The sequence below is a fragment of the Atractosteus spatula genome, chromosome 14, assembly GCF_055471065.1.
Source record: "Atractosteus spatula isolate fAtrSpa1 chromosome 14, fAtrSpa1.hap1, whole genome shotgun sequence".
In the NCBI taxonomy this organism is placed as follows: Eukaryota; Metazoa; Chordata; class Actinopteri; order Semionotiformes; family Lepisosteidae; genus Atractosteus; species Atractosteus spatula.
In genome coordinates this window covers 34,668,382-34,696,225 of record NC_142719.1, presented here as the reverse complement: position 1 = coordinate 34,696,225, position 27,844 = coordinate 34,668,382, and the positions used below count along the sequence as shown (strand labels likewise).

The 27,844-nt window shown below is 38.7% G+C and overlaps 2 protein-coding genes across 3 annotated transcripts; both read right to left on the bottom strand.

The window, feature by feature from the left end:
- Window positions 1–33: 33 nt before the first annotated feature.
- Window positions 34–8,885, bottom strand: hars (histidyl-tRNA synthetase). 2 transcript variants are annotated; one of them, XM_088932659.1, is made up of 14 exons: window positions 8,674–8,791; window positions 7,418–7,745; window positions 6,440–6,529; window positions 6,213–6,332; window positions 6,028–6,123; window positions 5,207–5,332; window positions 4,589–4,696; window positions 4,359–4,457; window positions 3,490–3,583; window positions 2,889–3,016; window positions 2,179–2,445; window positions 1,838–1,954; window positions 1,076–1,222; window positions 34–372 (listed from the first exon to the last, which is right to left on the bottom strand). In XM_088932659.1, the coding sequence occupies exons 2-14, from the start codon at window positions 7,526–7,528 to the stop codon at window positions 313–315; spliced, it is 1,563 nt and encodes a 520-aa protein (XP_088788785.1). In that variant the 5' UTR covers window positions 7,529–7,745; window positions 8,674–8,791; the 3' UTR covers window positions 34–312. The 2 variants fall into 2 exon arrangements, with proteins under 2 accessions (XP_088788785.1, XP_088788786.1); XM_088932660.1 differs by lacking the exon at window positions 7,418–7,745 and having other exon boundaries at window positions 8,674–8,885.
- Window positions 8,886–14,052: 5,167 nt separating this feature from the next.
- Window positions 14,053–26,927, bottom strand: LOC148821185 (UDP-glucose 6-dehydrogenase-like). The gene is made up of 12 exons (XM_088933027.1): window positions 26,862–26,927; window positions 21,982–22,159; window positions 21,546–21,647; window positions 21,007–21,207; window positions 20,362–20,559; window positions 19,386–19,533; window positions 18,514–18,608; window positions 17,740–17,870; window positions 16,505–16,644; window positions 15,920–16,011; window positions 15,692–15,802; window positions 14,053–14,955 (listed from the first exon to the last, which is right to left on the bottom strand). The coding sequence occupies exons 2-12, from the start codon at window positions 22,147–22,149 to the stop codon at window positions 14,851–14,853; spliced, it is 1,491 nt and encodes a 496-aa protein (XP_088789153.1). The 5' UTR covers window positions 22,150–22,159; window positions 26,862–26,927; the 3' UTR covers window positions 14,053–14,850.
- Between the last annotated feature and the right edge of the window lie 917 nt (window positions 26,928–27,844).

Below are 27,844 nucleotides of genomic sequence, written 5' to 3'. Positions count from 1 at the left end.
TACAACAATAAAAAAATACTTCACACTTCAGAATGGGACAAACATTTTATTTATGAGAATGACCTAGGCAACCTCCAAAAGCAAATTACCCTTTGCAGTGCTGTGAGTTTGGCAAGTCAAATAGCTGGAATGCAATGAGATCATAATATTTTTTCCTTTGGATTATATAAATACAGGACATCTACATGTTGTTTTTTTTACATTTCCATATTTTGCATTACACAGGTCAAGGTCTGTGACAGCAGCTTCCCCAGATGACAAAACTGTAAAATCCAGATGTCGAAGGTGGGCAGTATGTGACATTGGACAGTTCTAGAACTCACTAGTTTTCTTCTTTATTTCTTCCACTAGGTCATTTCTGCTCACATCAACCTAATGAGAGAAAACAAAGTACAATATTCTCACTGCAACCCCAAAACCATGAAGCACAGACATGCATTGTGTTTAAACCAGAAAAGGGCATTCAAACCATCTAGCTTGTTGGTTTTTAGTAGCCATGCTCTGCATATTTGTTTATTATGTTAGTTATAATTAGGGATGTTAATAGCTATAAGAGCTGTAGAAGATAACACTTGGATTTTCTGTCAAATATTTGAGTTGAGTATGTAAAATCAATGTAATAATCACTAACTTAAGTCATTACAACTCAACACTTGAGAACTGGCAGAAGCAGTTTTGAACCAGGTTTTTATTAAAAATCAGTTCTTAATTAACTTAATCTGTTCACTGTCTTAATTGTTAAACCAATTTAACAACTTCTCCCAGTGCTTCAGGTTTAAAAGCTTCAAACAGACTTTAGAATTTCTGCGGACACACTAGTCTTCCAGGACCAGGACTGAAGCCCTGTGGTTTTAAACCTTTCAAAAATGATCCTTCTTTTTGTTTTGTAAACTGTAGTTCAACCTTGTCTGATATCTATACAGACACGGATACCTCAAACAATCTGTCGTTATCTTGTATAAAATGAATGACATGTAAAGAAATGGAATGAAAGATCGACCTTCAGTCTAGCTCGATGTTTTACATATCTCCTTTGTATGTTAACTTAAACACTGAAAACGTGAATCATACACACCTCTTCCCTGGTAGCTACATTTCGGAGCTTCACAACCCCATCCTTTAGTTCCTGCTCTCCAATTATAGCAACGAGTGGGATTCCCGCTTCTTCACAGTGTTGCAGCTGGCTCAGCAGTTTTGGATTCTTCTTATACATGACTTCTGCCTAGAAATTCACACCAGGGATGGTCAGTACAGAATCCGTCCAGTCACCTCAAAGGTAAATTGCAGTCCAATGCTGCATGTTTGTTAAAGGTATTTCATGAACCTTGTTGACCACTAAATTCCATATTTAAACATCCCAAAAGACAGATAATAATTGACGTTCTCTGTTTTAGATCAAGTGATGCCCCATTAAAATTATTTCGAGTTGATAATTTTTTTTTCTCTAACATGCATTTCATTCTTCCCATAACCCAACTTTGACTTGTGTGCCTTCGCACTTAATTTAATTGATACATTTTATAGATGAGATCTTATTTCAGCATTCAATGACTGCTCCTGTACACTTTTTGAAAAACACAACTATAACATTTAAAATTGTAATGACTTGTATTAAAATCCAAGTACCATTTAACATATTTCAGTAGAGATCTCTTAAAACAGTTATTATGGTTTAAATGGAGGTGTGAAGCTGGACAATTGCTGACAATAACAGCAGCACAGTATCAGTCTACTAGAACATGTTTGAAATACATATTATTTTATTACGAAAGCATCTTGTTGCATATGTGCCCGTGTGCACAAGAGATTGAAAGTAGGCTACTGCATCTGACCCAACCTTTACTCCAGCATCCCAGAGCTCTGCTGTGAGCTTTAGTCTTTCCTCCAGCAGATTCTTCTGTGCTGAAGCTACCAGGACTTGTGTCTCTGTGGTACGGACCTTCTCTGCTGAGGCCTAGGGTTGATAAGAACAATAAATGATGTTACCAAAACAGGATCTAAACTGGACTTCAGATCGGTTAACGTTCAAAGGCAGTTTAAGAACTGTTACCCTTTCCCTTCCCTGATATGAGACACCATTAAAATGCACATGTACCCTGGAAATTTCTTATTTTAAAATCAATGAAACACGGTGTTGTTTATGGCTCATGATTTAAAAATCAGATCAAAGAGCTGTACCTCAGCCTTCTGTTCCAAGATGGAGAAGACTCTTTCTATTCCAATACTGACTCCCACACAAGGCACCTTCCTGCCTTTGGGATCGAACATCCCCACCAGGCCATCATAGCGTCCTCCGCCAGCGACACTGCCCACACTGGTTGGCTCTTCTGAGGCGTTGTTTTCCTGCTGCTTCTGGAGCACTGGATCAGCCTGTACTAGAACGGCCTCATAAATAACCCCTGTGTAGTAATCCAGGCCACGAGCCAGGCTCAGGTCAAACACCACCTACACATCAAAATAATATAATTTTAAGTCAGCAGCGGTGCATTTGTTAGAGAATGATGATCTTCAAAAGCCAGTGAACAGTCATGAACAACACGAGGATCAGCCCCATGTTCGTTTCCTCTCCTGTGTGGTATTTTACTTCCAACAATCCCTACACAGACTCTTAGAGAACGTGAAGGTGTATTGAAGCATCTGTACTGAAATATTAGTCCTTAGGCTCTGACAGTCAAAATGCTGAGGAGAACAGCAAATATAGTTCATAAATAACCTATGGGTCTGGTGACAAAATAGAAATGCAGATTACAGGAGGATCTTTTTTTAAAAATACAACTTTCCGGCTGGGATACAATTCTATCAAACTAGGTAATATTGTTATGAGACTGTTCTCTGGCTTATTTTCGGTGTTCTGCACTGTTTGATGCTTAAGACACCGACTGCTGTACCTTATCGGTGACTTTGAAGAGCTCCAGGTATTTGAAGAGCTGCTTCATGTCAGTGAGCCCATCACGGGCAGACTGGCTTTGAGAAAGCTTTGGGTCTTGAAGCAGTTTTTCTGCCAAATCAAGACCTCCTGCAAGAGCAAATAGACATTGTGTTGTGATGTTATAAATTGTTTAGAAAGCAAAGGATCACAGAACAATACCAAATAACTGCACTGTTGCTTCATATGCCAGTTAGACAAGATCTCAGACATCATGGGTTACACATTTGACATAATGGTCTTAAGGCACACTCTTATCTCATTATAGTTTTTTTTTTATGATGGAGGTCTGCATACAAAGAGCTATGTCTGATCCAGATCACTCCTAAGTATATACTTTAATAAATTTCACTGCATATCTCCTCAGTCTTAGGAACCACACTAAAGTATTCTTTTCAATCTACTAAAAAAAGTTGTGAAGGAACTTGTCTTCTTTTGTTCTGGATCTTCAATGTGTAACTAGTGGTTAATCTCCCTCTACTGCTTTCAATTCAATTCAAAATACTTTATCCGTGTCCTGAGGGGCAAACAAAGAATTTCATTTTACTACAATGCCTTCATACCATGCATGCTGACATATTCTCCAATCTGGTCAGCAGCTTCTACAGCCAAACCCTTCTCATTAACCATCTCATTCTTCACCTCTTCCCAGGGCACCTGAAGAAAGACAGCACAAGCTTTCACTCCCATTCTGTATCTGCACATTATGCGGTATGCACATACATGTTCTTCTCAAATGTGCATGCATTTTTTCTCTTTTCAGGCAGCATAAAATGTTTCAGAAAAGCAAGAAAAGACTTCACAAACTACCTTCTAAAAACACCAGGAGCTGTTTAGCTTCCAAAGCATTGTTTATTCATATACATTGAATTGGAACGAAAAACATTTCAAACCCACACCACAATCCACACCTAGTGCAGCAAATTAAAAAAAGATTCATACAAAATCTATGTGTGTGCTGTAAGTTTTTTTTAAGTTGACTGAAGTTAATAATGCTTTGAGGTTGTGTTTGACTATGCAGGCTGGTGATTTTACTGTATTTCATCCTGTGACATTCTGTGGAGGAAGACTATATCAGTTGAAATCTTTGGACAGCTGAAGCATTAGATTAGATAACCACCCTGAAGACTCAGGGTTTAAGTAACAAGCTTACAACCCAGAACAGGGATAATTTATGAAGCTGGAAATTTCCAAAGATGGACCTTATGTGACCATGCGGTATACAAAAGATAAGGCAGAAAGGAGAAGTAGAACAGACCAAGATAAAATTGTAGCAGGACAGGAAAAAAAAATGATAAGACTCATCTCACAATTCATTTTTGAACCAGAACAATTACTAGACATTGAAGGGATTCAGAATCAATTAACTAACATGTGTTAACTACTTTCATGTTGTAGATGCTTAGCACTGATTATTTTCATTCCAAGTTACCTTATCCAGCTTATCAACAGTTGAGCAAATGGTTCTGAACTTGTCATCAGGCACTCCACAGACTGCAAACAGACCATCTAAAATCCTCCTGTCATTAACCTGTGTGAGAAAGAATTAAAAGAACATCACACATTAACATGACAGACAATGTCAGGATTTTTCTCTTTCAGACACACAAAGCACATAACACAAGCAATTTCCCTTTTTTTGCATCCTAAACAACACCTTACCTTAATGCGGAAATCCCCCAGTTGCAGTTCACTCAAAATCTCATGAACAATTTTCAAGCATTCAGCATCTGGTATCATGGGATCATACTGGCCCGCAATGTCAAAGTCCTTGGATACAAGAGATGATTATATTACTGTATGGCACAAGAAAATTGCATATGTTGTCATAATATTTTAACTGTAAATGCAATTATCAGAAATATTTCAATTAAAATATATCTGATTAATACTAATATGAATGTATCTTATTGAACACTAGTATAAATTGATTCAAAACGCAAAGTGCATTCTCTGTGATAATCGACTACAATATCTATAACAGGTACAACCACAATATAAATTAGCTAAACACAGGAACTGTTACTATAACCTCCAAAAAGCCACCAAAAAAGTTCATTTAAATGCTCTGTGCAAAATAAGACTTTAATCCTTGAGAACCTGGTGACGTTTAGAGGAGCTGATATGATAAAAGGAGGCACAAGTTTGACACAAAGATTTGTGGGAATCTGGAACAAGCTACCCAGCCAACAAACAGCTGTAGAAGCTCATTCCCTGGCTCCATTAAAAAATGGCTGGATGAGCCATTCAATCGGTAAAACATCAAGAACTCATACTTACGCACTGGTAGAACTCTCTGTATCGTCCTCTGGTCATGGCAGGATTGTCTCTCCTATAAACCTTTGCAATGTGATATCTCTTGATGTTAGTTATTTTATTCATAGCCAGATAGCGCGCAAAAGGAACCTTGAGGAATTCAGTTAAGAATGCAGAGTAATGACTACAGAGTTGCCATCTGTTCAGAAGGAATGGGACATTTTCTGTTGGTGCACATGCGAGTATTTTTTCCCCCCTCAACAATTAATATTATGCCTGTCCCCTATGGTCGAAAGATAGTCAGTAAGTTTACTGAGTAAAATACAAATTCTTATGTATGGTGCATTTGTCATTATATAGTCAGTATATAGCATGCGCATGCAAGAGAAAGTTTCTGCTTCTTTAGTACCAACCCTGACTTGAGGAAAGAATCATATGGGCCATGATCAGTGTGCAGCTGATCCTTAAGGGAGTGTTCCAAATCATCACTCCAATAGAGAGGCGAGCTCCATGCATTAGGTAATTGAGTATATACTGTAGAACACCACGGGTTTTCTTTGAGTTTATTGATACCATGTAGGTGGATGCAAGTTTTTTTAAACAATTATCATTACTATCACTCCTTTAAAACGAAACTTACTGCACTCAATTGTTGTACTTGCAGCTTTTCTGGGTCTGCAAGAATGATGATTATTTTTATTGATTATTACTGTTTAAGTACTTATCCGCACTGGGAAAGCCAGTATCTGGGACTCTTTGCACAAGGGTGTAGATCTGTTCTGCCTTCAGCTGCTGATTCACATTTCTACTGACTTTCTGAAATGCAAATCTGGCCGAAAGGATACAGTTAAATCATAGCGCAAGGACAGCAGCTCACCACCCTGGTCTTTCAGGTCATAGATGAGCTTGGAGTCTTCACCGTACTTTCCAGTTAGAGTTTCCTAAAACAAAAAACAACAAGTCTAAATATTAATCATGCACTTCAAGTAACTCACAAAAACCCACCTCAACCCTTTCCCCCCCCCGCTACCTTTAACTCAAAGACAGGCGTGTCGATAGTCTCAGCACCATGGCGTTTGAAGCAGCCGATGATGGTACTGAACACCTTTTCTCGGATTGCCATCTGTTTGGGGTTGTAGTCCCTTGTACCCTGCACAGACAACAGTTTAAAAGGAATTACAGAATGACTGGCAATAGGAATGCCTTAAACAGGAAGGAGCAAAAGGAAGCAGATGTTGTTGTCGGCCGTGCACATACCTTAGGGGTTTTGAGAACAAAGGTGTGCTTGCCATCATCTGTCCCCAGCTGTGCTTTCAGTTGCAAAAGCTTAGCAACTTCTTCATCAATCTGCATAAGACATCAATGGTTTTAGAATGAAAAGACTAAGTCTTTATAGTATAGTACAGTCAAGACCTAACGACACTCATACAGTACACACTGATAAAAAAAAACTGGGTATGACATGTGGCAAGACTTGTTATTCTACCAGAGTCTTCTTGGTCTCCAGTATACAACCAGACAGATAGAGAAAATAAGAAAAAAGCACGAAGATAATGTTATCTGTTCTGCCAGGTGACAGGCTGGAGACACATTTATACAGCAGGGCATTTACAGGAGCGATCAGAGGGCCCTGATCAAGAGTACCAGCACTGTCCCAGCTGGGATCTCAGCTCTTCGGTCCAGAGTCCAGAACCTTAACGACTACTGAATGTTGCTGCCTGATACCTCAAACGGTAACTTGACACTGAACAACGGAACTTTTTAATCCGATTCTAATTCATATGAATGTTAATCTATCAAAATCATATACTGGATGAAATGGTCCTACAATATGTACAGGGCATTGCAAAAGAGTAAAAAGGGTGTCACGAGGTCATCTATCCAGCCGTTTTTTAACCATCGCTTCCAATTCAGGGTAGCAGGGGAGAGAAAGCCTATCTCAGCAGGTAAAAGGGACAAGGCAGAATATACCCTGGACAGGACACAAAGACATGCACACCTAGGGCCAGTACTCCCCTAAGCCAATTAATTACCAATATGTTTTTGGACTGTAGGAGGAAGCCGGTCGACCTAGGGGTAAACCACAGAAACACAGGGAGAACAGACAAACTCCACACAGACAGCACCTCGGGTCTGGAATTGAAACCAGGACCTCAGTGCTGTGAGGCAGCAAAGTTCACTACTGCGCCACCATGGAGTGCTGTTTCTATAATGTGTATCCCCCCATCAGCATACCTGTGTGTTAGGGTTGCAGGACACCGCACGCAGAACATGAGGGAACGGACCACACCGGTGAACAAGAAGTCCCGACCAGAGTCGAACAGAAAACGCCCCCAATTTGTTCATGGTCGTCCGGAAATGAGTTGAGGGCCAGAAAAAAAAAATCCCCCGCGTTAATTCATCCCAGGCGTTTCCCCCACGAAAGTGAAAGTGTCGTCCAGGAAAAACAAAAAGAGGTCCGGTATACGGTTTATGTGAGGGCGACGGCCGGGCGCAGAGGGCAGTCGGTGCGGAGGCCCGGGTGGCACGTGCAGGAAGAACAGGAGAAAACTGGTCAGCAACCCTAGCACGCGAGTCCGCAGAATCACCGTGGAGGCAAAACATGGAGGGGGAGCAACAGTCAAAATCAACTGACTCGCACAGGACAGTGGAACATTTCAACAGAACGGTGTGCTTAATGAGGGGTCACTCGGATAACACTGCAATATGCACCCAAACACTAGACCCAGGGCAGAAGCCTTCTATGTAAAACGAGCAGACCGCCAAAGTTTCTTACAATACTAACGGGCTACGACAGTAAAGCCCATAGGCACCCTAGCAGTTACTGCACATACTGTACGTAATATTGTCAGGCTCTGCCAAATATAAAGGTAAAATGAACTCCCTCACCGAATCCCACCCGAAAAAAAAAATAAAATAAAATACATAGCCTGTATACCCGTGGTGTGAAGCATAAGGAACTAGTTAATAATTTTTTATTTATATTCAATGTTAACTTTCAGTTTCTATGTAGGACAAAGCAGCCACGGACCTTACAAGCTGATTGCATCAGCCGGGCAAAAAGGGATGCAGTACTGTACCGTAAGGGACTACCCCCTACAAGCCTCGAAAGGTTTCAATTTAGCGACAAATATGAATATAAGTCTCTTTATAATGCAGAGTTATATGTGAGAAGGACTTTGCGGCAATTCTACTCAAATCCGGCATGAACGTTGTTTCTAAAAACATCGTGAGCGCCTCATTGATGGAGATTGCAATGACGCGTATTAGCGCACAATTAGCTATGTGCACGCTGCACGTTATTGTGTTTAATTTTACTTTTACGGTCCTACCGTGTGGTTCCAGTACGCAGGCCTTTCATTTTCCTCTCTATTCTATGACAGCGTTGAACCCACCCCTTCCTTTGCTGGCTTCACTAAGCATAATCAAAATTAATGTTACGAAATGTGGTTTATATCATTAAATAATAGGTTTGAAGAGCCCATACTGACCTGGTCCTTGCTAGCTTTTTGCTCTTTTAATTTTCTGACAACCTCTCCTTGCTTTTTAATAGCCTCTTGTGTCTGTGCCTTGTCCGCCATGGTGCTTTCCTAAGCCGGTGCCGTGTACTGTATTGCTGTCCGCGCACTGACGCAAACGCGCAGCGAGCACATCCGCATTGACAGAGCGCTCTTTGCGTTTCCGCCGGCCCAGCTCCTGCATAGTTTAAATTTTGACGCTAGCTACAACCACGGCGAATTTCTTTTCACGTGTTTTGGTGCATTTGCACTTTGCGTTGAGAAAGATACTGCAACGCATTTATCGTGTCACCTTCCTCTATGAGTAATAATACAGGCGGTTTAACGGAGAAAAACTTTTTTTTCCGTCTGCCTGAAGGGTATATAACAGGTAAAATCTGATTTTAACAGCGAGTGAATATGTGTTGTCATGAAAACGCATGTGAGGAATTATACATTATCATTACTCAGAACTTATGATGTAATAGATAAGGTTCTGAGGTTTAAACTGACATCGTCAGAGCCAAGTGATTTTCGAACTTAACAGATGTTTCTGCTGTAGATATAATGGGTTGTTTGTATTCACAACTGTAAAGCAATATATGTAGCCTTTTTATTTTAAGATTTTTTTTTCTAAGATTTCAATGTAAGTATTGTTTTACCTTTTTGGGAATTACATTTTATTTATACGCTAATGTGAAAACAGTATATCAGGTTCAGTTTTTGTTCATTTTCTGTGGTAAGACTCATCTGAGAGTATTCGCGAACTGTCAGGTATTACAGATTAGTATATGAAAATAGGCCCTGTGAACTCTTTATATCTCAAGCAAGTTATTAAAACTTTAAAACGAGTTGGCTGTGAAGCAAAAAGATGGGCTTGTCTGCTAGTAATAGCATGCTTTTATTTACTCTGAACAGCAGATGGCAATATATTGTGCTATGTGGGCAAAATGGCACATTCTTACATTCTTTAATGGTATTTTTATTCAGTATTACTAAAACACGATTGAGAGCAGCACAGTGACAGAGGTTAATGCTGATCCCTTTCACTTCTTAATTTAGGTTTTCTGTGTGAAGTGTGTATATCTGCCCCCTACTCCCAGTATATATGACAGATTGTCGAAGTGCTCATTTTATCTCATCTTCCAAAGTCATACTGGATAATTGGAATCTGTAAATTGTTTGTGTTCATGTGTTTCCATGTGACAGAAAGGCATTCCACCGAGATACAATCCTGCTTCATATGATTGCATGGATTAATCATGATTTGTCTTTCCTATACCGATACATGATGTATACATTTTTAGGATTTCAACATGTGCAAGACTTATCGAAGTCTAATTGAGAAATAGATACATTGATATATTAATATAGAACGTCAAAAAGTTACAGTTGGTGATTTGTCTTCTCACGGGGCACATGCTAGTGTCCAAGATAAGACGTGCACAGACAATGTAGACACAGCAGAAAACAGGGCAATTCTGAAGAAAAAGGTAAAGCTTCCAGGCTAATTCTCAACTCCGATCCATTTGACAAGAAAAGAGATTTAAAATAATTTGTTGACTGGACCAACAAAAACAAATGCAAGTAACCTGTGTAACAAACCTACATGAAGACCTTCAGGTGGGTAGCTGCGTCAACATGTGTAGGCTGCAAAGGAACAAGTAATAGATTTATTCCATGCTGAAAACAGAAGAAAAGAAACACGTTTTGGCCGTGGAGCCTTCTTCAGGTAAAGAAGAAGGGTCGAAGAAGGCTCCACAGCCGAAACGTTGTGCTTCTTTTCTTCTCTTTCAGCATGGAATATACCTTTTCTTGTTTCTCATATGAAGACTTGATCATAGAGATGAAAATAAGACTAAAATTACATCACCTCATTCAGTTGCCCAGGGTCAGTTTCCTTTCTCGTTGGACAAAGTAACACTGCGACATGGGTGTAAATACTCATTTCTTCATGTATTTACTTTTTTTTCACTAACTGAAAATGTGGTGTTCTTTGTACAGCATAACCTTTTGTGCTTCACGTGTACAAAACTGTGTATATAGACAGGCTTCAGTCGTTTGTAATGCAGAAGTGGTCCCATGAGGACAGACTGTGCTAAGAACACCCTCTTGTTTGTGAATTTAGGGCCTCAGTGACGTGGCTGCCTCACGGTTTCTAAGAGGCTTGGAGGATGCACTGGTGGGGCTCTGCCAGTATCTCCAGTGGAGGCAGGGCTTTTTGGTGGATTCAATCACTGCAGAGAGTCCAGAAATCATCTCCCTGCAGAACACAGGGAAAGCCCTGATACTGGAAGACAGAGACAACCAAGGCAGGCCGGTAGCTTCCTCACCATTTTGTTATAAACCTATCAGAGCTTCTGTGGTATATAAAATCTTTACTATTTTACAACACCACTGAACACTGTTGGAACCCAGTCTCTCCAATTTCTCTAATATCTCCAAAGTGTACTGAGACTTAGCATATTAAGTCTGTTCATTATCTTGTCTACACCAGACTGCGAGTGGGCAGTGGGCTTGGTTATAAAAACCTGAGCTGTGTGATATTGCTTTATGTAGCATGACAACTCATGAACTATTCCATCTGTCATGGTTAGGGACAAGACAGCTCTGTAATCGTATTAAAACCCTGAAGGCAGTTAAGCTCATGTCCAAGAAGTTAATTGCATTTTCCTGCTACAGCACTACTAAACTGTAGTGGCACATGGGGAAGAATTTGTAACTTTGTAGAACAAACTCGAGCTCTGGGTAATTCAGGAGTAGATGTGCACACACTTTACTGTTGAATAACTTCCACTCCAGGGAGAATTTATTTGTGGGCTTTAAATCTGGTGCAAAGAATTGATGTAAAAGGCAGCAGTACATGTATGAGCAATATGAATACTTAGATTGAATTTCAAATTATATTTTCAAAACTTAAAAAAACATATTTTAGGACAGATACAAATGATGAGAACACTGTACTTAATTAGTGTCCCATTTTACTACCTCCCACAGGCCAATTATACTCATTGCAGCCATCCTCTGTAATAACAAAGATGCGACCAAGGACAATCTTACAAGGTTCATTGTATACTTGCTGGTAGGTTGTTTATTTGAGTATTGTAAGGTAGGCTAATGAAAATTCTGAAGAGTATATGCACTTAACATGTAACTTATATTATGTAATATGCTGCATGTTTTTAGAAGAGAAAAGCATTTATTTTTATTGCGGTAAATTTAACCTTTCCAAAACTGCAGATAACTGTACTCTTGTTTTCGCTCTGCTGACTAGCTTTACTAACTGTAAATATTTCAGGTGGGTAGCTGCGTCAGCATGCGTAGGCTGCAAAGGAACAAGTAATAGGTTTATTCCATGCTGAAAAAAAGAAGAAAGAGAACACAACGTTTCGGCCATGGAGCCTTCTTCAGGTGTCACACCTGAAGAAGGCTCCACGGCCGAAACGTTGTGTTCTCTTTCTTCTTTTTTTCAGCATGGAATAAACCTATTACTTGTTCCTTTGAAGAGGCCACAGAAATATTTTCTTTAAACCTAAAAGGAAGTATAGATTATGTAAAGCACCTACAGAAAAGCAAGAAAGGGTTTTAGATGATTTAGAAGCTTTTAGCATCATTTGTTAATTTGCTGAAATTAGTTATAGAATGAGTAATAGTAGGCGCTCCTGCTCAACAGCACCTGGGTGTGATTCCAGACTCTGGTACCTGTGAGTTCATACATTCTCCTTCTGTTCATGTGGGTTTTCAGTGGTTGCTCAAGTTTCTTCCTGACAGACATTCTAGCCCAGTTAATTGGTGTCCCCTACCTGTCTTGTCTGTGAGTGAGCTTGTTTGTGCACTAGGCTGGAGACTGGTGCAACATCCAGGATGTAGTCCTGCACTGTTAAGTTTCCTTGAGATACTCCAGACTAAGCAGCTTTCTTACATTGGAGGGGTAGGTGAATAGTTTAAAAGTATGAACATGTTAATTAAAAAAAAATAATAATATGTAAATTGAAAACAAGTATATACATATGTATTTTGCCCATTGCTAGCCAGAATAAATTCAGGCCCCCGGTGATGGATGGATATAGGTTTGGAGATATTTTGATGGGCTTAATTCAGAAAGAAAAAGCTGAATATAATGGTTTGAAAGTTGTCCTGTAGTTCCTCTTAGATTATGATGTTTGGCATTATAGTAGATTGAGGTCAACTGTGGGGATGTTCTCTGGTTTCCACTGGTCAGGCACACTTGGGTTTCCAACATATTCTACACATTTACAGAGAAAAATACTTTGCAAACAAAACAGTAATGCATTTCACTTAACCAAAAAGGAAATAAAGTAAAGATTAAGTAAAATGCCCACAGAAAATCAAGAAAGGATTGTAGATGGTTAATTTTAGAAGCTTTTAGCATGATTTGTTAATTTTCTGCATTTAATAGAATAACGGGCAACACAGTGACGCAGTTATTAGCATTGCTGCCTTTCAGTGCTGGGGCCCTGGGTTCGATTCCAGACCTGGGGTGCTATCTGTGTGGAGTTTACATGATCTCTCTATGTTCACGTGGGTTTCTTCCAGGTGCCCTGGTTTCCTGTTATAGTCCAAAGACATACTGGTAGGTTGACTGGCCTGGTGTGAGTGTGTACGTGTCTGTGTTTGTGTCTGTCTGCCCTCCGAAGGCATCCTGGACTGGCATCCTGTCCAGGGTGTACCCCGCCTTGCGCCTGTTGCTTGCAGGGACAGACTATGGCTCCCCTGCACCCCTGAATTGGAAGAAGCTGTCAGAAAATGCATGGAAGGAATAATTAATAAGTGCAATCAAAACACACTGGTGATTTGGTACAACAAAACAAAGCAAAAGGGAAAACATATAAATGTCCTGAATTAGGCTACTTTCAGTGTAGTTGCATAACAGTTATACTAACCAGAAAAAGTACACTGCTAAAGCAATAAGACTTCGTTTTTAATTATGTTGTTCATCCACAACAGTGCACCAAGGAGCTCACACAGCAAAATAAGTTTAAAACATTTGAATTGAGACAGGTCTGCAGAAAATAACTAATGAATATTTTAACTTTTCCCAATATGGCAGTTTGGACACTGACCAGGTTCCATCTATGTCCCCAGCCTGTTTGCATAAAATATGGCCTACTCCATTCTTAAGTGATAGACTTGAAGATGGTTCCCGATTAGACAGCTTCAGCTATATATCTAAATCATCTTTAAGACCAAATATTATGTTATACAGACTTTTCAGGTGGATCTCTAAATATTATAATATTATAATTATAATACGTGGCTTCTGAAAAAAAAATGCAGGCTGTCTTTCTTCCAGATTACTCTATAATTGTTTTAAATTGGCTTAAAAAAAACAATTCCTTTACAAAACACATGTAAAAATAGCATATATCTTTTTTATTATACATTCTCTACAAGTTCCATCACAGCTTTCTGAAAAATATGTGTAATAATATTGCAAACAGTATTTTTTATCATGGAAACATATGCTTTCATCTGCTTCAACAAGCATGAAGCAATACATTTTCAGAAATGTATGGATTGGCATTGTGAAGTACATAAATGAGTTTTGGAAACCATAGCTTTCATCACTTTTTAATGCCTCTCGATATATAGCCAGCAGTTTTAAAGGGGCAGGTTCAGAACTGCTCCAAATCTTAATGACAAATCTTATGTTTGTAGTTACCTCCAGCCTTTGTGAAGCAATACACTGATTAACCTAAGAAGTACCTTCATGAGAGGAAATGCTGACAAAATACAGTTATTTACATGGAAATAACAGTATTTTTAAGTAGACATTACACTAGCTTGCAGAAGAAACATAAAAGGAGTTCAGTGTTCAACTGGAAGTAGTTCTCCCTACACAAACACCATACATACAGATCATGGAATGTTTTAAACTGAATTTAAAAAATAATGGGGATAGTTACAACACTCCCTCATATGAGAAAGAAGATAAATACAGAGGCAAACAAAAATCTACTTGACTACAAAGACTGGAAACTTCTCAAGAAGATAATTGCAGTATAGAAGCTAGCTTAGGGCAGTATAAAATTAAGTTAAAATATTCAGAATAAAAATAAAAAAGCAATATAATACTGTGAATATGGTTTCAGTAAAAATAAAATGAAGTTACCCTCACTGTAGCAACTGTGTATCCTGAAACCAAAACACTCAGAGTTTAATTTTTTTAGACGGAGGAGCCTGATCAGCTTTTGAGACATCATTACTGGCTGTGAATGGAATTCTTTGGCTCACTCTCTTGCCAATTGTCTCCACCTATAAAACCAAGACAAACAGAGAAACATTTATGAGGCTATTTATGACGTAATTAAACTTTATACTCACAGTACAAAAGGAAAACAGATTTACCATTCTTTCCAATAGGAAAAGTATTTTGTATCATGTAAAGACGTGTTTATGTTGTGACAAAAATGATTAACATATTGCTTAATATGAGATTTGACAGATTAGATACAAATTGAGCTTTTTAGAGTAAATTTTATTACCGATTTCCTCAGCTGACCCAAGTACACTTCTGAATTTTGTAAATGAACACTCTCGTCTTATTTTTTGGATTGCATAGCGTTTTCATTTTAAAAAATCTGCCCTAGAGGAATGTATGATGTAGGTTGCCTCGGAAACCATTTTCATTCAAGCAACCAGGAAGCCCAAAATAGACAGATTTTTTTGAAAGATATTCATCATTTCAAAGATTCACTGGTTTCTTCCAAAATTTTGCTTCTTCCAAAAACAACAAAGCGCTACCTTCTTTTTTAATAAAATATGAGACTACCAAAATACACAAGCACACATATCTTTCATTGTGAACTATTTAAATTTAAATGTTAACCATCCTCAACATATAATTCCACAAGAATAAAGAAACAATCCTTAAAAGAGGTATAAACATTTTTTTCCTGTGTAGAATGTACAACATACTGTATGTAACACTTTGTAGGCTAAATCATTCTGATGCATTTGTGATAATTGCATGAAAGAGGACCCAAATTACCTGGAACCCTATGTGCTGTAACTGGTCATGCAAACTGTCCAGGATTCTTCTGCCATCAAAGATGAAGGCAGGCTTCAGCATTGCCTTGTATATTCTTTCATAGTCCAGCTCCTGTAATAGATAAAACACCTTTAGACCTCAAGGGATCCTTAGATATCTGCAATATTTAGGACTGACATGAGCAATACAGTTCTGGCCTCGACTGAAGTCTGGACTCATGTTTCTTACCCTGAACATGTCCCACTCTGTGCAAATCACAATGGCATGAGCATTCTCACAGGCCTCATAGGGATCGCTGGAAATTGTGACCAGGCGAGACACTGAAGTGCAACAGAGCAAGAACAAAAATATGAAGCAGAAACAGTTTAAAAGTACTACATATGGGCTTCGCCAATGGCAATGTGTTCAGCAAACAGGTTCTAAGCCCCTTAAATGGAAACTAAAGGATAATTTTGAAGAAAAAAATGTAACTAAAGCACATATGGTAACCATACGTAAAAATCTATGCCTTCCTGGCACATTTAAAAAAAAAGAAAAGTCAACAGCTGTCTTGCAGATTGTACTTAAAAACAGAACATCTAAATGCTTGACATACAGTAAGTTAGGGTTTATAAATGGCTTCCTGTTGAAACAATGACTAAGCATTATCCAGGTTAAGGGAAAATTTGTACAAGAAAATTATGACAAGACTATTATGTGAATTGTAAAAGCATTGCAGGTCCTTATATTCACACCGAGGTTTTGATGCAAAAATACCTGTTGGAGGAAGTGGGGTACTTTGTTTCCGATACTAACGAGCAACACAAGGTGTACCTCTGTTTGGATCGTCGTCTGAGGCGGTGGGTTGAGACAGGTCCTGAATTATCTGCTCTTTCTTTACTTTGGGGTCATAAATATGCAGACGAGCCCCTTCATCCATCAGGTAACGACTGATATAGATACTGGACGATTCTCTGCAAAAATAAGAAAGGGATCTAACTATACATATATAAATAACTTTATAGGGTGAAATAATTATATCTTCTCCTCCTTTCATTTTGAAACTGCAGTGATAAACAAGTCTGATCCAGTTGGATCTGCAGGTTCTTCTAAGCTTTTCATCCTTCTTGCTGCCACGTGGACATTGGACTGACCCTCACCCTTTGCCCAGTGGGTGATGAGCCCACAGGTCTTCTCTTTATACCCATTTCAGGATGAGCCTGGCCATGTTATGGGGGTGGCCCAGCCACCAGACACATGCTCGCGAACTCCACCCCCCCGCTTGGCTGCAGGGATGGTAGATCCCAATATATCTGTTTTGAATAAGGTTGTCACAATCATCTTCTCAACTGTCATGAGGTTTCTGGGGTGGATCTTTTTTGTCTGGTTCCTCATACCGGGTATGATGAGGTTACCCTTCATCAAGGGAGACCTTACCAGGATCAGCAGGCTCTAGATGGCATGGGTTTGGGGTTGATCAGAATACGTGAGACCCTCCACCACTACAAGACATTGATCTTCAGAAGGAAGAAGCAGCAGTAGTGAGGTTTCTTCACACCACTGATGGGCTTACTCTGCGACAAGGTGAAAAGCTTGGCCAGCAAAAAAGCCTTTTGTTAAGGGTGCCACACTACTAGATCAAGAGATGCAAGTTCAGGAGATCAGGGCACCCGATGAGAAGAATGATCATCACATCAAGGATGACTCAGGACATATTAGAGGGACTAATAACTAGTTTATAAGATGGCCTGTAAATGCCCCAAGTGCTGAAATGTTGCACAGTAAAAAGATTTTTGGTCCTCCCTCCCCCACATGCTGCTTCTGTAACCCTCAACAGGACTGAATGAAAATGGGTGGACAGACTAAAACTGTTTAGTGTCATAATGAATTTGACATTTTTAAGGTCTTAACAGTTGATGAACTCAAGATCCCTATAATCCCTACTGGACTGAAAGCAACAAGGATCCATGTTTTTTCCCCCCGTTTTAATCACGAAGAACACTCACAGCTGAAAAAGTTAAGAGGTCGACTTTCCATTTCAGCCTTTGAGCAACATTATTTATATGTACCTCGTGTCTCCTGTGTTCTTCTTGAAGGCAAACCCAAGGAGAGCAATCTTTTTGTCAGTCACAGTGTTGAAGAGACAGCCAATGATCCTGGAGGAGAACCGCTGACGTTGGTAGTCATTGATTTCTATGACCTGTGAAATTTCAGGGCACATGTAAACGTTTTTGCATTGAAAGACTGATTGATTTGAACTGAGCAAAAAGATTGCAAATTATGCAAATAAAGGCACAAAAGGGATTTGTAGATTGACAGCAGAATTATCACCTTGCAGTCAGAACTCAGAATCAGTGCTCTTAACAAACATTAGGTGAGTGAGTGGCACTTTTCCCTTAGAACTACAATTTCAATACCACTGTCCAATGTGAAAGGGGACACCGTCTTGTGGTCCTTTCGATGAGGTGTTATGAAGACCCCATGGCACTGTGCATAAGAGTACAAGCATTCACTCTGGTGTCCTGGCTCAATTACGCTTTGCTCAATTTGGCCTACCTAAATTTTATTAAATTCAATTTAAGTAATTTCTCACTTCACTTCCTGATCTACTAATGTAATGGGGCTGCTGGCACAAAATACCTACTACACATCACTGAAGTAGGGGCAGCAAATTAATTATGTTTCTTCGTACATATGTAAAGTAATTTGCAGCCCTTTGGGATTAACAGTGCTATATGTTGTTGTTATTACTATTATAGATATGGAAGCCACATTACATTCTGTAATCCCAAGCAAATAATAAGGAACACATTTTGCACAACACATTTAAAAGACCACCCTACCTGCTGCCAGTATCTTGCAACTTCAGGCAAGTTGAGAGCCTCACAGAGGTAAACGAGGTTAAGAACATCTTTCTGGAAGCAACTACCACCAAAACCTGGAATAATGAAAACTCAGCTTAATTGACACAATTGGATAATACAACAAGCTTTCAATGTTGCTACACAATATTTACTCTTCAAAAACATATGGGACTCCAGCATGGAGACAAAGGAAAGGCAAGCACACTCTCCTATGAGAGCAATTACTCTTTCCTGACAAGCTACAAGCTCTACAGCTTGACTGGAGGACTGGCACACCTCCTCCTGATATCGCTCCAAACCACAAGTTTTCCCGATATTAATTTCAATTTTAAACTTAAACATCCGAGTTATTCTCCTTTGACTACAACAATTAAGCAATAAGTAAAACAATTTTCCACATTTTTTAAATCTTATTGACCAAACCTCCTGCATTCTGTCTGGTTTTACAAAGTTTAAATTTGTTTAAATTTCATTAAAGTGCAAGCAGCACTTAAGGATTTCTTAGTACCTTGATTACTGTATCAAACAAATTACCAGAAAAAATTGTCCTCTTATATTTTGCTCATTAAGTATATATTTGTCAGAAATCTCCATAATAAGCAGCCAGTGATTTGATAAAGAGCTTCTGCTAAGCAACCACTGCACTGCTGCCTGTCAGCTCTGAAAAACCTGCTGATCCAGCAAAAGCAAGGAAAATGTGAACAGACTGATAATGGCACGGTGACTAAAACAATAAGATGCCATTACTGGCGTATTTCCCACAGCAGTCAGAGAACAGGAGACAAAACACTGTCTTCCTTGAGCTTTCCTCATCCTTCCCTACTCTGAATCCACCCATCCTGCCACCTCACCCACGCTGGCCTTCAGAAATCTGCTCCCAATCCTCTGGTCTGTGCCAATCGCGTGTGCCACCTCTTCTACGTCTGCCCCCGTCACTTCGCAGAGCGCGCTGATGGAGTTTATACTGCTGATCCTCTGGGCCAGGAAGGCATTGGCAGCCTGCAGAGGAAAGAGTCAATGCAGAGCAGTGTGCCAGAATGGAATTACTCTTCCATTCTTTCGGGATCGAATTAGTGCCCTCCAGTTGTTTTTTTAAAAAGTGCAGTTTTCAAACCAGCTCTATTCTGGAAATGAAGTGGTGTTTTAATCGGGATTAAAACTGACAGCAATAAGCAGCACTTTCATTAGTGAATTGATACAGCCTGTAAATAAATGACAACTACAAAACGTTAATGGAGTAAGGTACTCTTGTCCCCAAGCAAATGCATGAACACTGAACAAAAAAACAATTGATAGCCTAATAGCAAAAATAAATCCATCAGAAACACCTGCTCAATGACTGGGTACAAATATTCTAAGACACTCTGAAACAGTAGTTCTTGAGGTCTATGTTGACAATCAAAGATATGGCTTATTAGCAACACCCATTTTACTACTGATTCAATAGTGAAAGGCAGATAAAAACCTGTAAACGTTCAGCAGGAGTAAAGGAAGACTACAAAACAGAAAACAAAGACCATCAAATAAGAAATAAAGCTTTTTAATTTTTGTAAAACAGAGGCAATCTGAAGCCTGTAATTGATAACTTCAGCTGACTGGACTCCTGTAGTCAGTGAATGAAACCACAGACCACACAAATGCTATTTGGAATTTCCCTTGAGTAGACGCTTAGTATCAAGTCACCACCAGGTGGTTGAATTTTCTAGAACGCATGAATGTGTAAAGTACTTCGAGTGGGGAGCTGCAAAACCTTTCAGTGTATATTATTGCTTTCGGACAGTAATGTTGGAACTTCTATCTGAAGAAAGGGAAATTTAGGTTATGTACCAGTTTAGAAAGCTCAGAGGACCATGTGTTGGTGGTGATGATTTTGTTCTTGGGTACCCAGTGCTCATAGATGTTGCGGAGAGCCTCAATTGCCCTTTGCCCCTCGGGAGTCTCGTCCCCACCAATGAGAACTCGATCAGGATTTTTTAGGTCAGAAATAGCGGTGCCTTCAGCAAGGAACTCTGGATTGGAGAGGACCTACAGGAAAGTGAATTAAAACATATTCATTCAGGGAACTAATAATAAGAAACTAAAGCTACTGAAATAAAGTACACAATGGCCTTCATTACAAAATCAGATTCAGGAGTACAATAACACTTTCTAAAATGCAATGTTTCAGGAAAAATAATACATTTTTGAAATGCAATTATACTAAATACATGGGTAACATGGAGTATTGCTATAGCAGCCCTTTTACACCATAGCAATGCTGCTCAATAAGGTTAATCTACAGGATGGTCCATCATCTTTACTATAAATGTAGCTGCTTCTTGATGTGCCATATAGAATTTCAAAATGTCTTTATGTATACAATTTTCTTAACTTTTACATATTCATAATTCCTTATTAAGCACTGACCAGTCCCTGTGAATATAATCATGACAACATACTTGTTAAGAAAAGATGCCTCCTATGTTGTGATACCTGAAAGCTGAGATTAGATTTAGTGTTGGCATTAAATATCCTCCGAATGCTCTCTGCGGCACGGACAGGAACTGTGCTCTTCTCCACCACAATCTTGCAACCACTGGACACGTCTGCTATCCGCCGTGCACAAGCCTCGATGTACTTCAAGTCAGCAGCCCGCCCTTTTCCGATGCCGAACGTCTTTGTGGGCGTATTGACCTGAAAACGGAATCCAAAATAATCGTTTCTAAAGCATTCTCATCTACATCTTCCTGTCCCGATGGTTGTGCTCCATACTGTTTAACATTCTTTCAACTCTATTATTTGTACTTGTCCTGACGCCCTCAGATCATTCAGAATCAATACACAGATGAGCCGCATTTGTAAAGCATGACACAGAAATCTTTTAAACATAGTTAATTATTTTTGCCCATTTTTTTAATTGATAGAAGCTTTGCTTTCAGCTTTAGGTGAACCTCCTTTAAAGAAGTCTAAGGAAGACACCCAATACAGCGAGTGGAAAGGAAGCAGTGAGTGAACACAGATATCTTTCTTACTGATATGAATACTAGGTCTGCATCTTTAATGGCACTGTTGATATCGGTGGAGAAGAAAAGATTGACCCCTCGGCATGAATCCACCACTTCCTGGAGACCAGGCTGAAAGGAAACCCAAAGAAACAATAATATCATCTCTGCAATACCATAGATTGCCATTTCTATTCTTAGAAAACTGACAAACACCTAGCCAATGTTTGGCCAATATAAGAACATTGGACATTTCAACTTGTTAGGTTTGACACCTAAATTACATATTTAAAGTACATTATATTAAGAAAATCCTAGTAGGCGGTAGCAACGGAAAACTAAAGTAAAGGTAAAAATATATTTCTTTGCATCAAGTAAAAGCAAACCTCAACACACGAACACCTCGGTATAATCAAATTATTGACATCAATATAGGAATCTCCTTAGATGATGTCTGTGTTGTTACCTCAAAAATAGGAAGACTGTCTGAATTCCAAGCTTTAATCCTTTCCTCATTCACATCTACCACTGTGACTTTGATCTCAGGGCACATCTGAGCAATGACACTGCAGGTGGGTCCACCGACGTAACCAGCCCCAATACAACAGATCCTCTTCACCTGAACCATCTTCATTCACCCCTTGCTGAAAGGCAAATGGAAGGGTAAGGATCAAGTGAGATTGAAAGGTTCAAACTTTGAACAAACAGTCTTTTATGAAGCACAAAGATTCTTGGCTGTGGGCACTATAGTACTACACTATATACATACATGTTGAATCTCAAGTAATTTACTGTAGCTATTTAATGAGTGTGTGCATCTTTTGATTTGATTATTACTAGCGAGTAAAAGTACAGATTACAGCCAGAAACTTGCTTATCCCGTTGTGAAATGTACTGGAAAATATTCATTTCACAATGTTCCTCTGATTTTAGAGCTATAGCAGTAATTAGGGAGACTACCAAGATTACCTGTTATTTTCTTGACTCCATGCAATGTAGTGTTTATGATGTGGAGGTGTGACCTTAGACCATCCAAATCAAAAGATAGGTACAACCAAGATGAAAACATCAAAATTAAATAAACACATGTGCCACATGCATAATCCCAGTTAACCCCAAATAACAGAATATCAGAAACTGGTTAAAGTAATGATATGATTAACAGTGGTCACATTATTGCCACAGTAAATACAGTAAAATTAATAATAAAATATATCTTGACTCAACAAGAAACTGAATATTTCTATTCTATTAATAATTCTAAGTCTGAATATATTCCATCATACAATAAATTCTATATTTGGCCACAGATTACTTTACACAATTTACTTACTTTCTGTGTACTGAGGTATTTTGCAGTCTAAAAGGAAATCAATTCTGTACAATTCATATACCTTTGTAACAAAACCCTAGTAACTGTATCTTTAATTACCTCCCTTCTACATCTCTCATTCATCGTATTAGGCACGTTACAGCAAATAAGATATTTTGACTACTTAGTAGAATGGATATACAGCATATATTAATTTTTTAAATAATGAGGAAAAACAAGTAGATCAAATCATTTGTACTTCTTTCCCACAGCAGAGACTGTATAAATTGGATACATGTCCGGAGTGTAGAACCGGTATCTAAAAAACAAGCACATTTTCTAATTTTATCCAATGGATTTTTGTGTACTAGCTTCAAATAAAAACATAAAACATGACCCACAACCCTCCTTTCAAACTTTTCAGATTACGTTTCTCTACCTTTCTCCCTCTGTTAGTGAAAAAATACAATTAAGATAAATACAATTAATACCTCAGACTAGAGTAATCCCTATTTCTCCAGGGATAACCAACATCTCCCAAAATATATTGCTTTGATTTTTGGAGCTGCTCCTCTGTGCATTCTTTCTGGGAGTTTAACACTGGCACCCTGTATCTGACTCCTAACTTACTCAGATTGATCCAGACTCTAAAAATTCCACAGGCCTGCTCAACCCAAGAGAGCCAAAAAGAACTCAAGAAGTCTACAATTGCATCATTATTCCAGCACCAGGAAACACAACAGCTAAACCACAAAAAAATATTCAAAACTATTAGTGTAATTTTTCAAGACAGTGGCTTGCTGCAAACTCAAAGGCTCCTTTGTACTCTGTTGGGGGTATTTACAATACACTGTTGTCTATCATTATTAGTTGCAAGTGTAAGGACAAATAAAATCACAGTTTTTAAAACTATGCTCTTAATAAAGTAATATGGACATAGCATCTTTGCTTTATTTAATAAAACAATAGTGAAATCATGGTATTTACATGTTTAGCAGACAATGCACAAGAAATAGATTTTGCAGAAGTTAAATTCTGATAAATACAGAGAAGTATAATTGATAGTCATTTGTAGCTGGTGTGGGGAAAATGATTATTGTGGTTTTTTTAATGTTGTTGAATAGATCAAAACCCCCAAAGCCTTATGATGTTCTGTTCAGTCCAGGTGTTTTCACAGACTTTGTTAGAGGTAGTGAGGGAATTCTAATAGCACTTGTTGAGCATGTAAACATGTTTCAACTTGCATACAACAGCAGCAGAACAATCTTCAACTTTAAGAGTTGACCCATATTGCCATCTTTATTTGCTTAGTATAATTTCATAAAAAATAAAGTTCAGTATTTGTACTGTATAGTGGCTTAAAAAAAGCTTTAAAAAAGGCAGAAAAAAAGAGTAACCAGAAAAAATACTGAATACTGCTAAGTATTTAAGCAAATCTTCACAACGTTAAGAAAACAGTAAGGGCGGAGCGGTGGCTCTGTGGCTCAGGATCTGCGCCTGTGACTGGGAGGTTGCTGGTTTAAATCCTGCGGCCGGCAGAGGAATCCTACTCCGTTGGGCCCCTGAGCAAGGCTCTTAACCCCAACTGCTCCAGGGGCGCTGTACAATAGCTGACCCTGCGCTCTGGCCCCAAGCTTCTCTCCCTTTCTGTGTGTCTCATGGAGAAAAGCTGGGGTATGCGAAAAGACAAATTCCTAATGCAAGAAATTGTATAGGGCTAATAAAGAAACATTATCATTACATTATTAAAATGAGACACACTGGCAAGTGGTAAGAACAAACTACAGAAAAAGGAAAGCCATTAGGTTGACATTTTAATGATAGCACTTCATTGTTCCCTACAACCTTATCAGGCTGTATCCTGAAAGACTGTATAGGAATGGTTTCCACATCATTACTAAGTACTCTACATGTCCTACATCCTGTGTGTTAATAAGGGCCTCCTGCCCTCAATACTAAAACTGGCTGTAACTTAATTTCTCTTTGTGCCATCTGGTTCAGGTACCTGTGAGAAGAGTCAGTAGTGTTACAAGTAGGCTTCACAATGAACAGTGGGAATAGCCCACTTCAATCTCTGTGGAACACTCAGACAGAAGTGACAAGGACTCACCACTAAAGGCTGTGTTTAAATTTTAAAAGATTAAGAACCATATTTGTTTTTAGGTGTATCTAGGTTTTTTACGAGGCATGTGTCTCAGTGTTGGTGGCCACACATTATCTGCAGGCTTCTTATATTTTGATTCGTCACAATGCCATCTCTTCCATGCTGGGTTCCCCAAAGGCTGTAATGGCTTGTCTGCATGGACTTCCGTCTGCAGTAAGTAGTCTAGTATTACATTCACCTTATATACTTCCCATCCCAATGAACTGCTAGATTTAGCAGCAGTACCAAGGGTGGGGTTGGAATTGCTCATCTTCCCCATATACCATGTGAATTTACCAAAATAAAAGACAACCTCAACAATATAGTTTACAGTACATCTCACACAAGGCGTCTATGGACAATTACAGCCGTAGGTTGCTTTTATAAAACGTATAAACCCATTAATAAGCCTATGTCTACCCTTTAAAAATATTACTGAAATATGTTTTCTGTACAATACTTCTCTAAGTTTTCATTTCTACATCTGATCTTGCAAAAAACAAAATCAGAATTGAGGGGTACATTTGAGACATGGGTGCTATAGATATATCACAAGATAATAAAGTCATAGAACTGATTACAGATTTTCCCAAATGTATCACAGCACGGAATAAAGACAAAGTAAGAAATCCCACACAAATGTGACGCATACTGAGAGATCTTTTAGGAGTCTAAAATTAAAATCCCACTCTTAGTCACTGGGTTAAAAACTCATCCGCCTTAGACATCAATTATCCTACTCATGTAAATCGACAGAACTAAGTAATGACAACATTAATTCATGCTTTCTAAAAACTTTACATAGACGTATCATTATCTTTGGATCTAAATTCATGTCTTTTAATTTTGTGTTAAATTTTAGCGAGGCATTTTTCAGGAGGCGGGGAAAACACAAGAGGTTACGAGTTAAAGCTGCAAAATTAACTATTTTAAATACCTCGCATACCCCTACCCGGCTTTACCGTGTTCTCAGAACTTATTACTGTAAATGATCGAAGTGCCAAAAAAAAAGGTCTTTATTTAAAAACAAAAACAAATGAAGAGATTATGATTAGTTTGATCATGAATCATCTTAACTCTGTTAACTTCATGTAAGAAAACACCCAGAGAAAGACGCGTACCCACAAGCTACTTATGAAATGCTTTAAATTAAAGAACAAAATCGGCTGCTAGTTAAATAACCTGCTGTGAGTATCTGCTGAGTCCTAATAAACGCTACGTTTTATAGAGGATGTTGGAGTACTTAAAAAGAAGTCGGACTTCGCGTTTCTGCATTTCTTACCCAAGTGGCAACGAAAAGACTAAATACCCCTGCAAACCAAACAGAAAGTCGCAGCGATCCCTAACATCCAATCAGACCTCGAGGGGACGGGATTTAAGGTAGTAATACGAGACAAGTTTCTACTGAATGAAAAACCACTACTGCCAACTGGACACTTCGGACTGACCCTTCGATTAAGATGAGAAAAAAAGAGTTCCGTGCGTTTTTTTAAAATAAAGATCACTGCGGTTTGCTGACATTAATGCAAGTAATGGGCAGTGCTGGCAAACTAGTTAGAGGAAATTGCAGGCATTCCGTTAAAAAAACCGGCACTGTGGCTGTTCCAGTTCTATTATTCAAAAAGTAGCGAAGAAACAAAAACTGCACTGCATCTCTTTCGGCGATGTCCAATATTACTACTGTAATAACAAGACAAATATTACAACCGTTAACACAGAAAGCACAGTTAAAAAAAAAAGCCTCGGCACCAATTGCTTCTCTATAAAAAGGCTGGGTCCACGAAAATAAACACTCCGATTCCATCTCAGAAGTCAAACCTATGTGTTGCTTTACTTTATAATCAGACGAATTCAAATCCGAACGTGTTTAAAAAATAATAACAATAATTACCTTCTCCTTACTGTAAGCTGCTCACAGTCCTCGGAAGATTTAAGGTAGCTCAGGGCAGTTCTCCCTTTTCTACACGCCTGCAGCAGCAGGGGTAGGGGTGGGATCTTGACATCACTTCCTCAATGGTCCCTGCATAAGGACTGGGTTGGTCGTCTCTTAAATTTAAGGGTTTATGCGAAGAGAGTTATGTTTCTTCTGTTGCTTTTTTACAAACATAAATAGAAAAGGCATCGCGCTTTTCTAACGTTTGTTATATCTCAATCAGTGTTGTTGACGTTCAAATCTAAAACAATCTGCACGGCGTATTCAATTCTTTTTCACAGCTCCTGAAATCACTGCATTGATTTAAATTCTTTAAATGGCTCTTACCTATAAATACAACAGAACACTTCTATGCGCCTTCTTTAATATTTCTATTTTTAAACTGCGCTGCCTGCCCTGTTAGCTGTAATTCGCCAGCAAAACTGCACTGTCGGCAGCTCCTATGAAAGCATCTTCACTATATTTACTTTTTTATTTTGCGTGATATTGAATGTTTTTCTTCTCCCTAGATAAAATTGTGTACCCGTTCAAATGTTGTATTTCTTAGTTTTTACCTTTACCTTTACCGTCTGTATTCGATAAGCTGTGTTGTATTTTCAGCTTTATTTCACAAGAGTATTTGTTCCTCTGCCAGTTCCTTGGTTCAACAAACAAATACAAATAGTGAATATTCAAAGTACATTACGTTGAAATAAGAGTTTCTATTAAATATAAGTTTCTGGTCTATGTACGGCACCATTGCAAAACTCATCAAACTTCAGACAAATCCAACATTTCCTTTTCAGGTTATCGGATGTCTAAGAAAACCAAGCCAAGTTCTTGACTTTTTTAGAGTTCCCTTTCTATTAAAAACAGACTCAAATTTTGAATAAAACAACTTTGTTTTACAGTTGATTTCCCTGATTACAACAACATTCCTGTTACCACAAATTTTCCACTCA